Raw genomic sequence first — 16,311 nt, 5'->3', positions numbered from 1 at the left:
CCAGGAAGCACATAAACATGGTAGAGTTATGTTTTCTGTACCTACTGACAGCCTCTTTCAGAGGATAAATACACATGTCAGTGCCATGTTTACTCTTAAATCCAAACTGATCATCTGTGGTGACTATATATTCCTGTAGCCTATCTAATAAGATTCTTTCTAATACTTTTGACAATACACTGGCCAGAGCAATGGGCCCATAATTTTCTATACTGGATATCTTCCCTGTTTTATCTTTAATAACTGGCACCAGCAGAACTGAGAGCATAGAGTCAGGTAGTGTACCATGCATCAACATACCCGTAAAACATAAAGCAAGTAAAACAGAAACTCTGGGGCTAGAAAATTTCAACTTCCCCAGTAAGTTGGGGACTACTGTACCTTGTGTTTGTATTTATGAAGGAATGTTACATTCAGGTCAAAAGCTTTTTTTGTGAAAAGTTGAATAAACATTGGCATAAAGCATATTTTGTCAGGATTTGACATTTCCCTGTTTTGTTTTGTGTTTCAGTTCTGTCTTGACCCTCCTGTTTCCCATCTGCGCTGATTGTCTGCACCTGCGTCTCGTTATCCTTTGTGTATATCTAGTCTTGTCTTTCCCCTGCTCCTCCCTGGTCCGTACTGTTTGCTCCCTCCATGTTCTCCTCGTCAGTTTTCTTGTTCATGTTCCCGTTCCATTTTTGATCCTGCTCAGCAGCATTTTTGTTGAATAAATCCTGCTTTTTGTGAACTCCTGCCTCCCGCTCTCCTGCGTTTGGGTCCTCATCAAACCATTCCTGACATATTTGCCCTTTCTTATGTTAATAGTATTAAAAACATTAAAAAATACCTAAAGGTAATTTAGAACAGCAATAAATGTGCGATTAATATGCGATTAATCGCGAGTTAACTATGGACAACATGCGATTAAAAAAATTAATCGTTTGACAGCCCTAGTATCAACCATTCATGAATTAGTGATTAATGACAATGACATATTTTTGTGATCAGAATTTACATTTATTTTTGTTTTACGTGAACTTTAAACTTGTGGTACAAAATAAGTACAAAATAACAGGCATTAGTCATCATTTTTAATTTGGCGTGGGGTTCTTTTGAAAAAGATGGAATATTAATTTCATGAGTTTGTGATATTGATTTGAAGCAAAATTCTCAGCCTGATGTCTAAAAACTGAAATGCTGCGTGAGGGAAATGTGTTTTTTTCCCGATTTGGGTGAAGTGAACCTGAGAGAGTGTTTGGCTAAGTCAAGTACGCTTGGAGCAGTGCATGACATTAATAAGCAATATGGGGTTTCAACAAAGTTTGTTTGGAAAGGGAGATCTATCACTGTGACTTCTGTGCCTCTTGGCCTTTTAAATATCAGTAAGATGTCTGATTTCTGATACAATGAACCCACAACTTGCTTGCTTTTTCTACCAAGACATCTTGCTCTGCATTCCTTTGATGCTCTACCTTTTCAACCGTTTATCCAGGTGAAATACCCAGTCTTCAAAGACCACAGGAGGAGGATGAAAGCTTTTAGCATCCGAAAACTTCCATTCTGGTTTGCTCTTCCATTGGGACTGTGTTTGGTAGACAGCAACACATGCTACATACAACCTAAACAAAAGGGAAAGTAGTTATAGAGTACAGGGAAGGTAGAGCTGAGCAGAATAGAGCTTGACTGGAGGAGTATAATTGCAAATCCATAGTTAACCTTGCAATTATGTACTATTTGTACACTCATATTTTACATAAGTATAGTTATTTGCAAAAAGAAAATTGTATAAGACTAGCCGCAGACTGGAAAAGGAAACCCGACCAAACCAAAGAACGAATAGAAGCTGTCTATATCCACAGAAGGAAAGCTTGGGAACGAGCTGAGGCAAACCAAAGATCTGGAGGAGAAAATGGCAAACATGGAAAAAGACTAACAGCTTGCATTTGATTTGATTTTGAAAGAACAATACATCAGTTTTGCAAATCTTTAAAGAAAAAGAGGAGACAGACATGAGAAAAATGTATGTGAAGGAACAGTTCAGCAACTTTGAAACTAAAGCAGACTGGAAGTCACGGATAGTAAAAACAGGTATGAATTCTTGAGCGTACCTCCTGTGATATTTCTATACTGAACTTCCTGACTGGTTGGTCCACATATTGAGTTTATGTGTGGTTAGGTATTTGATTAATTCACTGATGCGTCTGCTGACTGGATTGATTTAGTTTGCTGACAAATTAAAACGTTGGCTGGCTGATCTTTGGCCCGTCTGATTGGTTGACTGATGCGATGTATTCGATTTTTGAATTACTGGCTGACCACCTGACTGGTTCACTTGGAAGATTTTGAAAATAATCAGCTTTTTTTGTTCTGTTAGGCTTCCCTCTGCCTATAGTGTCAGTGTTTTCTGCCTCAAATATATTTATTTATGTCTCACTCAGGGAATATTCTACTTACCTGGTCTACTGGGTACCTGCTTTCTCTTGTCTTGGTTGTTATTTTCCTTCTTGTCAACTCTCACAGCTCATACTCTAGCCCAGTGTTTCTCAATCCTGGTCCTCGTGGGCCCCTGTCCTGCATGTTTTAGATGTTTCCCTGCACCAACAACCCTGATTCAAATGAATGGTCCTCATTAGCTTGTCATCAAGGTCTGCACAACTATGTTTATGACACAGGTACTTGTATCACGGTGTGTTGAGGCAGGGTAGCATCTCAAACATGCAGGACAGGGGCCCACGAGGACCAGGATTGAGAAACACTGCCTAGCCAGAAATCCAAACTTCTGAAAACACTGTGTTGACCTCTCTTCTGGGTTTTAGATGTGGAATACCACTCCTTACTTCATTTTTAGTCTGAAACAATATCAAACCGTAACCCTAAAATGAATATTTAATCAAGAGAAGATACTTTGCTCCAAATGGGAGTCTTAAGATTGTGATCCTCTGCCCCACACAGATACTGTACACACATACTGGCAGGAAGTACATGTAGAATTAATAATGTAACAATTCTACATTTCTCCCTTAAACTCCCTTTAGAAGTTAATTAAGTTGTTCCCATTTTCTCTCGGTTTGTGCTGTCAATCAGAGCTGTGCCATGAATAAAATTGTAGATAGCGCTGAGGAATGCGGATAAGGAAGGAAAGGTAGTTAAAACATGAGCAGTTGAGCACGTGAATCTGTTTCTTTTTTCTATAGAGGTTGTCAGTTTTTCCTATTGTCGAAGGGTTTTACTTCAGAATGCTTTGATAATCATTTGAGGTAAAAAAGGAGAGGTTATTAATCATCATAACTATTTTAATGTTTATTCAGTCATTTGGAACGTAATACGGGCTTGTAAATCCACAACTGTTATGCACTTTGAAAAAAAGAAAAAAACTTAGGGGCTTAGTTTTAACCAGCAGAAGAGGATGGCTCATATCTTGAAAAATAGAAATCAGCTCACATTTAATAAAATCTTCGTTCGCGAAGCCAAGCCAAGAGACTGCCCTAGTTAACTTACTGGATATCCATGTGCAAGTTAGTGTACGTCTTTCACAGTTGTAGCCAGCCTGCTTTAGTACTATCCAGTGTAACTGTAAATGTACTCATAAAGTACGGAATGTTCACTTTTGAGGAACACCTTCTTGGTTCCCTACTGTGAACAGAACAGTTACTGTCAAGTGTGTTTATGGTGACATACTCTATGTGCATTCTGGGACTGAAAATTGTTGAGGCAGCCACCCTCCTACTGCAGCTGATACATATATGTTGTAAAGACCATTGTTGTTGCTTATGAAAACAGAGGGTAACTGTAGCATCAGATTTCAGGCACCGCCATGTAGCATACACTGTATTATATGATTACTTGTTTTGAATTTTATTAGGCCTTGCAGGGCAACTACATTTGCTTACATTGCTGCATTTTCTTTATGGCTGTGTCATCACTCTTGACAAAAGGAAAGAGACAGCCTTGTATTATTATTTTCCAATAGAATTGTGGTCAATTAGGCACTTAGAAATTAAATGTCCTCTAATTACACAACATGTTTTGTACTTTTTTAATTATTTTCTACTTTAAATTAACACCAAAAAATATCCATCTATTAGATTTACCCAGTTCATGCCGTACAAACATGACATAGGTTTTGAGTCCGTCCCAGGGCGAAAACAGAGACACAGCCACCCATGCTCGCATCCACATCTACAGTCAGTGTCAAACAATAAGAAACAGAACCATAAATGTAGCCCAATAGTATGTTCAAATTAAGAAATATTTGCAGTGATGTGACCCTTCACTTTCAACAACTCTTCTGCAAAATCCCTCTTTATAAAACCATACGATTTTGCAGATGATCTCCGAGACATACACAGTCTTACATTTGGCACTTTCTAGAGGGTTTTTTTCTTTCATTTTTGTGCAGTGACATCATTATGTTGTTTGTCAAATTCCATCCATCCATCGTCCGCCGCTTATCCGTTCCCGGGTCGCGGGGGCAGCAGTCTCAACAGGGATGCCCAGACTTCCTTCACCCCAGACACTTTCTCCAGCTCTTCCGAGGGGAGTCCGAGGCGTTCCCAGGCCAGCCGAGAGACATAGTCTCTCTGCAGCGTGTCCTGGGTCTTCCCCGGGGTCTCCTCCCGGTGGGACATGCCTGGAACACCTCCCTAGGGAGGCGTCCAGGAGGCATCCGGTACAGATGCCCAAGCCACCTCAGCTGACTCCTCTCAATGTGAAGGAGTAACGGCTCAACTCCGAGCTCCTCCCGGGTGACCGAACTCCTCACCCTATCTCTAAGGGAGCGTCCAGCCACCCTGCGGAGGAAACTCATCTCGGCCGCTTGTATCCACGATCTTGTCCTTTCGGTCACTACCCAAAGTTCGTGACCATAGGTGAGGGTAGGTGCGTAGATTGACCGGTAAATCGAGAGCTTCGCCTTTCGACTCAGCTCCTTCTTCACCACGATGGTCCGGTTCATCGACCGCATAACTGCGGACGCTGCACTGATCCGTCTGTCTCCCGCTCCATCGTTCCCTCACTCGTGAACAAGATCCCGAGATACTTGAACTCCTCCACCTGAGGCAGGACTTCTCCCCCCACCGGGAGAAGGCACTCCACCCTTTCCAGGTGGAGAACCATGGCCTCGGTCTTGGAGGTGCTGATTCTCATCCCTGCCGCGTCGCACTCGGCCTCAAACCGCCCCAGCACATGCTGAAGGTCCCGGTCCGATGAAGCCAACAGGACAACGTCATCCGCAAAAAGCAGAGTCGAAATCCTGAGGTTCCCAAACCAGATCCCCTCCGGCCCCTGGCTCCGCCTAGAAATCCTGTCCATAAAAATTATGAACAGGACCGGTGACAAAGGGCAGCCCTGCCGGAGTCCAACATGCACCGGGAACAAGTCTGATCTACTGCAGGCAATGCGAACCAAACTCCTGCTCCGATCATACAGAGACCGGACAGCCCTTAATAGAGGGCCCCGGACTCCATACTCACTGAGCGCCCCCCACAGAATGGCACGAGGGACACGGTCAAATGCCTTCTCCAGATCCACAAAACACATGTGGATTGGTTGGGCAAACTCCCATCAACCCTCGAGCACCCTGCGGAGAGTATAGAGCTGGTCCAGTGTTCCGCGACCGGGACCGCATTGTTCCTCCTGAATCCGAGGTTCAACTATCGGCCGTAATCTACTCTCCAGTACCCTGGCGTAGACTTTCCCGGGGAGGCTGAGAAGTGTGATCCCCCTATAGTTGGAGCACACTCTCCGGTCCCCCTTTTTAAAGAGAGGGACCACCACCCCGGTTTGCCACTCCAGCGGCACTGTCCCCTTCCTCCATGCGATGTCGCAGAGGCGTGTCAACCAACACAGCCCTACGACATCCAGAGACTTGAGGTACTCAGGGCGAATCTCATCCAACCCCGGTGCCACTGAGGAGCTTATGAACCACCTCAGTGACCTCGGCTTGAGTGATGGATGAGCACGTCCCCGAGTCCCCACTCTCTGCTTCCTCAGTGGAAGACATGTCAGTCGGGTTGAGGAGATCCTCAAAGTATTCCTTCCACCGTCCGACGATGTCCCCAGTCGAGGTCAACAGCTCCCCACCTGCACCATAAACGGTGCCGGCAGAGTACTGCTTCCCCTTTCTGAGGCGCCGAACGGTCCGCCAGAATTTCCTCAAGGCCGACCGAAAGTCTTCCTCCATGGTCTCACCGAACTCCTCCCACACCTGGGTCTGCCCGGTCTGTCCAGACCTTTTCCTGACCCGAAGGTGCCAGCGCACCCAACTCACCACCAGGTGGTGATCAGTTGACAGCTCAGCCCCTCTCTTCACCCAAGTGTCCAAGACATGCGGCCAAAGGTCAGATGAAACAACAACAAAGTCGATCATTGACCTCCGGCCTAGGGTGTCCTGGTGCCACGTGCACTGATGGACACCCTTATGCCTGAACATGGTGTTCGTTATGGACAAACTGTGACTAGCACAGAAGTCCAACAACAAAACACCGCTCGGGTTCAGATCGGGGAGGCCGTTCCTCCCAATCACGCCTCTCCAGGTATCACTGTCATTGTCCACGTGAGCGTTGAAGTCCCCCAGTAGAACAATGGAATCCCCAGTTGGAGCACTATCAAGTACTCCTCCCAGGGACTCCAAGAAGGCCGGGTACTCCACACTGCTGTTCGGCCCGTAGGCCCACACCACCCCGCCGCCTCTCACCCTGGGCAACCCCAGAGTAGTGGAGGGTCCAGCCCCTTTTAAGGAGCTGTGTTCCAGAGCCCAAGCTATGTGTGGAGGTGAGCCCGACTATCTCTAGTCGGTATCTCTCAACCTCACACACAAGCTCCGGCTCCTTCCCCCCAAGCGAGGTGACATTACATGTCCCCACTGCGAGGGTTTTGGTCCAGGGATTGGGTCGTCGAGGCACCCCGCCCATAACAGGCACCCCGCCCCTACGGGAAGGCGGGCCCACGTCGCCGTTTCGGGCTGAGCCCGGCCGGGTCCCACGGGCAAAGACCCGGCCACCAGGCGCTCGCCTACGAGCCCCAACCCCAGGCTTGGCTCCATGGAGGGGTCCCGGTGACGCCGATCGGGGCGACGTAACGGTCCTTGTTGTTTTCCTCCTCATGACAAGCTTGTGAACCGCTCTTAGTCTGGCCCGTCACCTAGGACCTGTTTGCCATGGGAGACACTACCAGGGGCGTAATGCCCCCGACAACATAGCTCCTAGGATCACTCGGGCACACAAACCCCTCCACCACAGTAAGGTGGCGGTTCAAGGAGGGGTGTTTGTCAAATTCCAAACTTAAATTAAGGTCCATCTATCAGGGATATTAATTAAATATTAAGATGACCCACTTTATACAAGAAATCAAATAGAAAGGCCAGTCTCTTTCTTTAAATTCTTGTCAAAATAAAGATCAGTCGCATGGATAGGATAAAAGGAGGGGAAGTAAAAAAAAAAAAAGGTGTAGCACATACTGATTGAGTTTGTATTTGAAACATTACAGAGATAAGCCAGCTTCAAACAAAGCAGACAAGAGAAAAATTATGAACAGAAAATAGAAGAAAGTAGGAGACAGCATGTCAGATAAAAAGAAATACAAAAAAATGGTTAGCTGAAGTGAATGATGGGAGACTGACCCAGATGATAAGATAGAAGGGTGTGGTGTAGTCAGGCTCATTATAGCATCATAAATAAAAAATGCTGTGCTGATCTGAGCTGATGTGACTGCACTGGGCAGTAAACAACTAGCTTTCAAGTGAGTCATGAATTACTTGTCTTTCATGTTTTTAGAGCACAGTAAATATCATTTCTGGCCAGTAGAAAACAGGAATGTGGAGGATTGTGTCACTGCATCATGATACCAGACTTTGGCGGCATCTTGAAAACAGGAGAAGCATGAATGAATGAAAGAAGACAAATGAGAATCTTTGTGTGAGCAGGGCAATACAAACAGTGTCCAAATTGGGTTTGATATAATATTTTCTTCGTTAGCTGCTATTAACAGATGAAGCACAAATGCTTCTGCTTCAAAGCTTGACAAAGTTTGACTGATGATTATGCTCCTAATTAAGCATGTATACAAATTTAATAAAATTTAAAAAAGTTACAGCTGTGGTTATATTGGACAGAAGTTCCATCTATCCATTATCTATACCCGCTTTATCCTTTGCAGGGTCACAGGGGTCTGCTGGAGCCTATCCAAACTCATTTTCAGGCGAGAGGCCGGGGGTTACACCCTGGACAGGTCGCCAGTCCATTGCAGGACCACATACACACAAACAACCAGACACACTCACACTCACACCTACGGGCAATTTAGAATCATCAATTAACCTAGTACGCATGTTTTTGGACTGTGGGAGAAAGCCGGAGTACCTGGAGGGAACCCACGCAAGCACGGGGAGAACATGCAAACTCCACACAGAAAGGCCCCTGCCGGGCCTGGGAGTCGAACCGGGAACCTTCTTGCTGTGAGGAAACAGTGCTAACCACCAAGCCACCGTGCTGCCCTTGGACAGAAGTTTTACAGTAAAATGAAGTTTGACTGAAGTTGTGTTTTTAAATTTCTACTCCCGTAAAGGAGGCAACAATGAGAGATCAACGGGTTTAAAGCCTGTGAAAAAGGAATTGAATCATCAATATCAATTTCATGGAACACTTTTAAAAGAAGACCTAGAGCTGTTTGAGGTGTGACACAACAGAAATGAGACAACTGGAGGGTTTACTGGGATGAAAAAGGCTATTAGAGATAGGCCACTTTAACGGCGGCATCCATTACTCGCAGGTTACAACACGCCATTGCTTCATTTTTACCAACAGGTTATATTATCGTCATCTCCTCCGAAACCATCAAATGAGTGCAAAAGGGGATTTATTTAAAGCAGGTGGAGGAAAAAAGAGGGACAACTGAAGAGGTCTCTTTCTCAGTTATTACCGTCAAGTCACCGTCATTCAAGTTTTCCCTTGGAAGGAATCAAAACTTTGCAATCAAATTAAGATGACAAAAAAAAACAGTTGACGCTGTGTTGATGAGATATATAATATTTTACGATAGATTAGAACCTAATCCATGGTTAATCCCTTAATTAATGTGGATATCAGCTTGTGTCCTGTATACCTATAAACTAGCAAATTACAGCAACCCTTCTCTGTTTTCCACTTTACATCTCTCTCTGTTTCAAACTGTTTACGTTGTTATTATAGTGGTTGTTTTATTACATGTACACCAACGCTGAATTAACTGAATTTCAGGTGAAAACAAACAATTATTGTGGACATTTACTCAAACACCACGGCAAAACCATGCTGCTTGCGTTGTCGTGGCAGTTTATGGTTTCAGTATCAAATGCTAATATCAAAGTAAAGGAGATGCAATTTCCTCTCAAATGAGATTGGTAGTGAACTAGAATAATAATAGAGCAGAAAAAAATAATTGTATCTTTCCTAGGCTTCATTAAGACTTAATAAAATAACCATGGCACTTACTGGATTTAATAAGGTGGAGCATTAACTTGAAAGGATTGGGTAGCATTGGCATTAACACTTTTTCTTGCCTATAGCAATTAGACATGCATGCGTCTAATTAAAAATATTTGAGATGTTTTCAAAGGTTTTGCTTTGTCCTAATTTTTTTTTAATGTATATATATATGTATGTATGTATGTATGTATGTATGTATGTATGTATGTATGTATGTATGTATGTATGTATGTATGTATGTATGTATGTATGTATGTATGTATGTATGTATGTATGTATGTATGTATGTATGTATGTATGTATGTGTGTGTATATGTATATATATATATATATATATATATATATATATATATATATGTATGTATGTATGTATGTATGTATGTATGTATGTATGTATGTATGTATGTATGTATGTATGTATGTATGTATGTATGTATGTATGTATGTATGTATGTATGTATGTATGTATGTATGTATGTATGTATGTATGTATGTATGTATGTATGTGTGTGTATATGTATATATATATATATATATATATATATATATATATATATATATATTTAGTATTTATATTGTTCTCTCTTCCTTCTCTTTGTTTCTGTTTAATGCAGACACCCAACCTTCCTTATCTGTGTTACCAAGATATCCCATTGTCGGGGCCATGAGTTCCTGCTCCGGTGACAGTCTTCAAAATCCTTTGATGTGGAACACCTAAAATGGGGACAAGACTGGCTTTTTTACCTACGCTCTAATTATTAAGAAGAAGCCCTTCCATTTTCCCTTCTCTGCTCAGATTTGACCCGCTTCACCTGACTTAAACTGTTGCATCTACCTTTCTCCCTTCAAGTTCCTTTTTATTTCCTCCTTTCCTCTGAGGTGACTTCAAACACCCCACTTAAAACTATGGCCAGGAGACTCTGTTTGTCCTTTCTGTCCCCCACCCTGCTCTTTTCCCTGCTCCTTCCTGCACTGTTGCTACTCCACCTGCCTGGTGCGGTGAAAGGGGACTGCTGGCTGATAGAGGGGGATAAAGGTTACGTTTGGTTGGCTATCTGCAGTCAGAACCAGCCTCCGTACGAGACTATCCCCCAGCACATCAACAGTACGGTCAGTATGAGTTTATCTATCAGTATTGCTTATATACCTCGAAAGCCAATTCTGTCAGGCTTAGTCTTAAATGCTTTAACTGTCACTGTTAGTGTTTTACATATGCAAGTGAATGATAGGGTGCCTCACTTTGATGATTTTTAGTTTTACAGTCTTAAAGGAGCTTGAGGTAAGAATAAGAAATGAGACTCATTAGCGCCACGACGACCGTCGGGGTTACTGCAGCCAGGAATTGCAGCGCATTTTGCAGCACACAGCCTGTTCAAGGCAACGGACAGATACGCTAGAGGGCTCATTCTTTTTGGTTTGGAACGCTTCATCTGAAATTATTACTAGAAAACTTAAAACTATACACATTTTTTTCATAAATCCTGCCTCAAGCTCCTTGTTGACATTAAACTATTTTTAAAAAGCTAAAAATGCATACATCTACTATAAAGTTTGGCTGCTGTAATGATGTAAAAAAAAAGGATATGTAAAGTAAGAGGAGATATTTCAAACCATCTTCAAAATACATCACAATAAACCAAAATCTATAAAATTGTGTTCAATTTTGCTTGTATCAATTGCCATATATAGTATTATGGTGGCTCTCCATTGCATCTCTCAGTCATCTCTCAGTCGCCTTGACGACCGTATGGGACGACTACTCGAGATAAAAGCCAGATCCTTAAAATATCCCATAACTGTGTCTGAACAGAAAAACATTAAAACACAATTTGAAACAAAGAACTGGTTCCCTAAAGTTGTCTTTTAAGATAAAACCAACATATCCTTTAAAGATTGGTTGGTACGAACTAATGTGACTCAGCAATATATGAATAACGTTTTTAACGAGTCTTATATCGAGTCGGCTGCAGGTGCTGCAGGACTCAATACACATTTGCATTGGGCTTAATCCGTTACCATATAATAAGCGACAGTAAGATGGAACGAGGAATTTATTCATCCCACCAACTTAAGTAATGGTGACTATTAACTGAACGCAACACAAAGCAAAGAACATTGACACCCATAGTGCAATGCGGTCAACACTACAGCATGTTACTTTGTTTTTTTCTTTTACATCTTAAATCCAGCTCATGGTTGATGTTTTTTTTTTATTATTCTTTTTCACTTATTTTTGCAAGTTCCTTGTAAGGATGAGCGTTTTTTAATGTATGTTTATCCTCATTATCATATTCAAATTGATCTACTTGATGGAGGAGACAGCCCGGAGTGTTGTGCTCCCGCATGTGCGCTCAATTCCACATTAATTGTGATGTTCAAAGAAACGTGCGTGGATTTGGGCGTACACAGATTTGGGAATGCGATTTTTTTTTTTTTTTTTGCGTACACATTTCCACGCAATGATTCACAATGAAAACCATGCACTCTTTGTACATGAGGCCCCAGTTCTCTGAGGGGATATCAATGTAAGTCTTAAGAGAAAAAAAATCTGGTGGAAAAGCAGTGAAAAAACATAGGGTATTGCCTAGAAATTAAGATCATGTTTTAGGATATTTGGAACATAGAAAAGCTGGCAGAGCAGGATGAATTAGGGATAAACACATGACCAGGTGGATCTGGGAAGAGGCAAAGGACAGATTGAGACCAGAGAAAAACAACAAAGCCAAAAAGAATAAAAAGCAAGATGACGTTACCTCTGTTCTCTTGTATCTGTTAGGTTCATGACCTGAGGCTGAATGAGAACAAACTCAAGGCAGTGCTTTTTGCCTCCATGTTCCGCTTTGCGAACTTAACCGACCTCAATCTAACCAAGAATGAGATCAGCTACATTGAAGATGGGGCTTTTGCTGGACAAGCAAACCTACAGGTGTGCAACCAATGAAGAAATCTGTTTTTGTGAGGTGTACCTTTTCTTATTTTCGACTTCCAAAGTAGTTTTTTTTCTATGTGCTTGTTGCAACATTGCCACTAGATATAACTAAACAGTTGATATAAACTTGTAAATAAATGAAATTCATAGATAATACTGTACCAAAAAATACTGTTTATATAAATGCATAATGTATTTATGCATTCATATACTGTAAATGTGGCATTTTTATTTTAAATCTTATTTGGGAGAGCAGGCTTGACGCTTGTCATGCAATGGGCAATGCCCTAGCCCTAATCTGGATGTATCAATTTATCCATCCTTTACTTTTTTTTGCAATGTTGTTGTTTTTATCCAGTATTTACATGTTGGCTGCATAATGCATTAGACTATTTTAAAACTAATTGAGCTGAGAATGTATCCCAGACCTACCAAATGAAAAGCAGTTATCTTTGTCGATTCTTATTCTGGTGAATACTAAGATGGGCTACTGTGTCTTTCTTCATCAGGTTCTCCAGCTAGGCTACAACAAAATGACCAACTTAACCGAGGGCATGTTGAGGGGTCTGGGTCGAATGCAGTGCCTCTTCTTGCAACACAATCTCATTGAGGTCATTGCCACCAATGCTTTCTGGGAGTGCCCAAATCTCAGCAGCCTGGACTTATCTTCTAATAAGTTGGCTCGTCTTGACCCATCTACCTTCACTGTTCTCAGCAGGCTGATGGTGTGTGAATTAGCTGGCAACCCATTCCACTGTGGCTGTGAACTCTACAGCTTTCTAACATGGCTGGAGGAGTTTAACAATGTGACCCACACCTACGACCGTCTCCAGTGTGAAACTCCTCAAGAAATGACTGGTTACCCACTCCTGAGTCCAGTGGCTGGACATGGTAGAAATGCTCGTTACGTTCTTTTATCGATTTGTCGTGATGGTGTCATTATTCCAGGGATGACTTCCCAGATGCCGGATGCAGATGGCTCAGGGCTGGGTTTAGACAACTCAGACCAAGGTCTGAACCACCAGCCAACACCATTGTCCACTGCTGACCCCAGTTATAACCATCAGATTTCTATGAAGCTTCAAACAGTCTCCTTCTTTACGGCTTCTGTGATGGTGCAAATTCCACGACCATACAGTAAGATGTATATCCTCTCCCAGTACAACCACACTTATGTGGCAGACATCAGGCCCCTTAAAAATAAGAATGAGATAATTACCCTGGATAAGCTAAAGCCTCACACCAACTACACTCTTTGTGTGGCTTCTGCAAGTAAATCTCAGCGCTACAACCACACCTGTCTGTCCTTTACCACACGGGCTATGGGGCCAGAGGACCAGAGAACGAATCCATCAACAACTACCCACTATATCATGACAATTCTGGGATGCTTGTTTGGCATGGTCATTGTCCTTGGATTTGTCTATTACTGTCTCAGGCGGCGACGCATCCACGAAGAAAAGGAAAAAGCGATAAGTGTGAAGAAAACAATCCTCGAGATGAGGTGCGAAATTATTTTATACTATTATAACTCATTTTCTTTCCGGCACCTGGGATGCTTTAGTCAAAATAAATTTGATGGCCCCTACTATCACATCCTCATAAGATAATTAATACATTTATTTATATAAATATAAAATATATATATATATATATATATATATATATATATATATATATATATATATATATATATATATATATACTGTGAGCATAAGTTCATTAGTAGTAAATTTCCAAAAAGCCTCATTTACTGTAATGCCAAGCAAAACTGTCAATAATTTTCCCACAACTTTGTTTTACAAAGGTTTTGGGTCATACTACATAAATTAAAACGCATGCAAGACAAAAGAAAAGAACAGTATACAATATGTAATGTAATCATGTGGGATCAAATGCTCTGTTTGTTTTAAAGTGAATATGTACCTTTCTAGGTATGGTCCAGAGGCAGCTGCTGCAGTGGTCAATGACCCAGGCGCCATGCAGCGTCTGCAGGAGCAGGCTCACCACCAGCATCATCATTTAGGGGGAGCAGGAAGCAAGCTACCACCGTCTGCCTCTTCAAGTACAGGCATGCTGCATGGATCAGCAAATACCACTTCTTCCCGCCTCTCCACCTTGCCACAGGTAGAAAAAATGGCGACTGCCTTCTCTGAGGCCATGAGTGGCAAGGGCCATTACATGGATGTTAGGACAACAGGAAAGGCAGGGGAAGGCAGAGAAGGGGTTGTGGCTGCTGCAGGACAAGGAGTAGCAGGGGAAGTAATGGTTGATATGCTGAATGAAGCTGAAAATGGAACAGAGGGTGTGGAGGATTCAGATGATGATGACCGTGGCTCAGCTTCAGAGATCTCCACCATTGCTAAGGAGGTGGACAAGGTGAACCAGATCATTAACAACTGCATCGATGCCCTTAAGTTGGATGCCTCATCTAATGTTGTGACCACAGCTGACAACAGCAACTCTACATCCTCTTCTCAGCCTCCTTGCATTGCATCCCTCCCCCGCAACCTCTTGCCCCTCTCACCAGGTCACCCTGGAGATCAGATCATGGCCTCTTCTCCAAAGGTGCATCCAAAGTCTCAGTCTCATCTTCAGCCACAAATTCAGTCCCATCCTCAGTCTCATCCACAACTACATCAGCAGCCTCACCCCCCTTCTATGGCCCCAGTACCTCTGGTTATGCCCTTGTCTGAACGGCCTGGCATCAGTGGTGGTGGATTTCTTTCCCCTCCTTACCGTGATCCACCACCAGCTAATGCAGCACGGCCCCTTCAAAGGCAGCTTAGTGCTGACACTAATGTGGTAAAGAACCGCTGTGGTACTCCTGCTGCAGGATCTGTCAAGAACACAAGAGTGTTCAGTGTGGACATTCCTGAGCCACGCAATGAACCACCCAAGTACCCAACAGAAAAGAACAGCCCTGTTGGTTGTGGCGGAGGAGTCGGAAATGGAGGAGGAGGTGGTGGAGTAGGAGGGTGTAACGGGAATGAGAAGGGAAACTTAAATGGCGGTGGAGTGAGTTTAAATGGGAGTGGAATAGGGTGTACCAATGGTAACGGGGGCGGACGTGGCGTCATTGGCCCTGGACAGCAGCAACACCACTTGGAGGTTCAACCCGACTACCACAGCTCAGAGCACCGCCACTCCTTTCCTGCGCTCTACTATGAGGGCGATAACGACTCGCCCTCACCAGCCCAAAAGGCCTCTTTCCTCAAGCCACTTGGGCGTACCAAGAGGGAAGCCACAGCCACCTACTCCCAGCTGTCTCCCTCCCGTCACCACAACTACAACTCTGGTTACTCTTCCAGTCCAGAATACTCATCTGAGAGCACACTGCGCATCTGGGAGCGATTCCGACCTTACAAAAAAAGCCCCAGAGAAGAAGCATCCTATATAGCAGCCGGCCATGCCCTGCGTAAGAAAGTGCAGTTTGCCAAGGACGAGGACCTTCATGATATTTTGGACTACTGGAAGGGTGTTTCTGCCCAGCAGAAGCTGTGAGGTACAAAATCAATCAAGTTTAATGCCCTATGGGAGATTGTGAGGTGACACAATTAAATTAAAATAAATATTAATGTAGCAAGACAGATAATGATGTTTCCTGAGAGGTGTCCAATGACATAAGACATTCAGCTGCTGGATCCAGAATGAAAGAGGTATTCTCTCTGGGGGATTTTTAAAATTGATTCTGTGACAGATCATTAACATTTTCAGTGGTTGTTAACGAACTAGACTTTCACCATAACATTGCGAGACAGTTAACAAGAATCAAGCTGTTTACCAGACTGCCTCATACTGGGCATTTTGGTCCTTGCAGGCTTCACAGACCCATTGAGTCCCTGCTAATGAGCAATGTTAAGGTGGCGACAAGAAAGTGTCTTCTACCTCATTACTGACACACTGTAGCTCAGCTATCTCATTAGAAGCAGACTATTC

General features: G+C 43.1%; 1 protein-coding gene across 1 annotated transcript; it reads left to right on the top strand.

Annotated features, from left to right (window-relative positions):
* Nucleotides 1–10,349: 10,349 nt before the first annotated feature.
* Nucleotides 10,350–15,919, top strand: LOC133452333 (protein phosphatase 1 regulatory subunit 29-like). The gene is made up of 4 exons (XM_061731585.1): nucleotides 10,350–10,553; nucleotides 12,220–12,369; nucleotides 12,882–13,876; nucleotides 14,307–15,919. The coding sequence occupies exons 1-4, from the start codon at nucleotides 10,350–10,352 to the stop codon at nucleotides 15,874–15,876; spliced, it is 2,919 nt and encodes a 972-aa protein (XP_061587569.1). The 3' UTR covers nucleotides 15,877–15,919.
* The last annotated feature ends 392 nt before the right edge of the window (nucleotides 15,920–16,311 follow it).

The sequence above is a fragment of the Cololabis saira genome, chromosome 1 (genome assembly GCF_033807715.1).
Source record: "Cololabis saira isolate AMF1-May2022 chromosome 1, fColSai1.1, whole genome shotgun sequence".
Taxonomy (NCBI): domain Eukaryota; kingdom Metazoa; phylum Chordata; class Actinopteri; order Beloniformes; family Belonidae; genus Cololabis; species Cololabis saira.
This window is presented reverse-complemented; position numbering and strand designations above follow the sequence as displayed.

Coding starts and splice junctions, on each gene's coding strand:
- LOC133452333 (XM_061731585.1), top strand. CDS start 10,350: ATGGCCAGGAGACTCTGTTTGTCCTTTCTGTCCCCCACCCTGCTCTTT. Junction 12,370..12,881: donor CTGGACAAGCAAACCTACAG/GTGTGCAACCAA, acceptor TTTCTTCATCAG/GTTCTCCAGCTAGGCTACAA. Junction 13,877..14,306: donor AAAACAATCCTCGAGATGAG/GTGCGAAATTAT, acceptor GTACCTTTCTAG/GTATGGTCCAGAGGCAGCTG.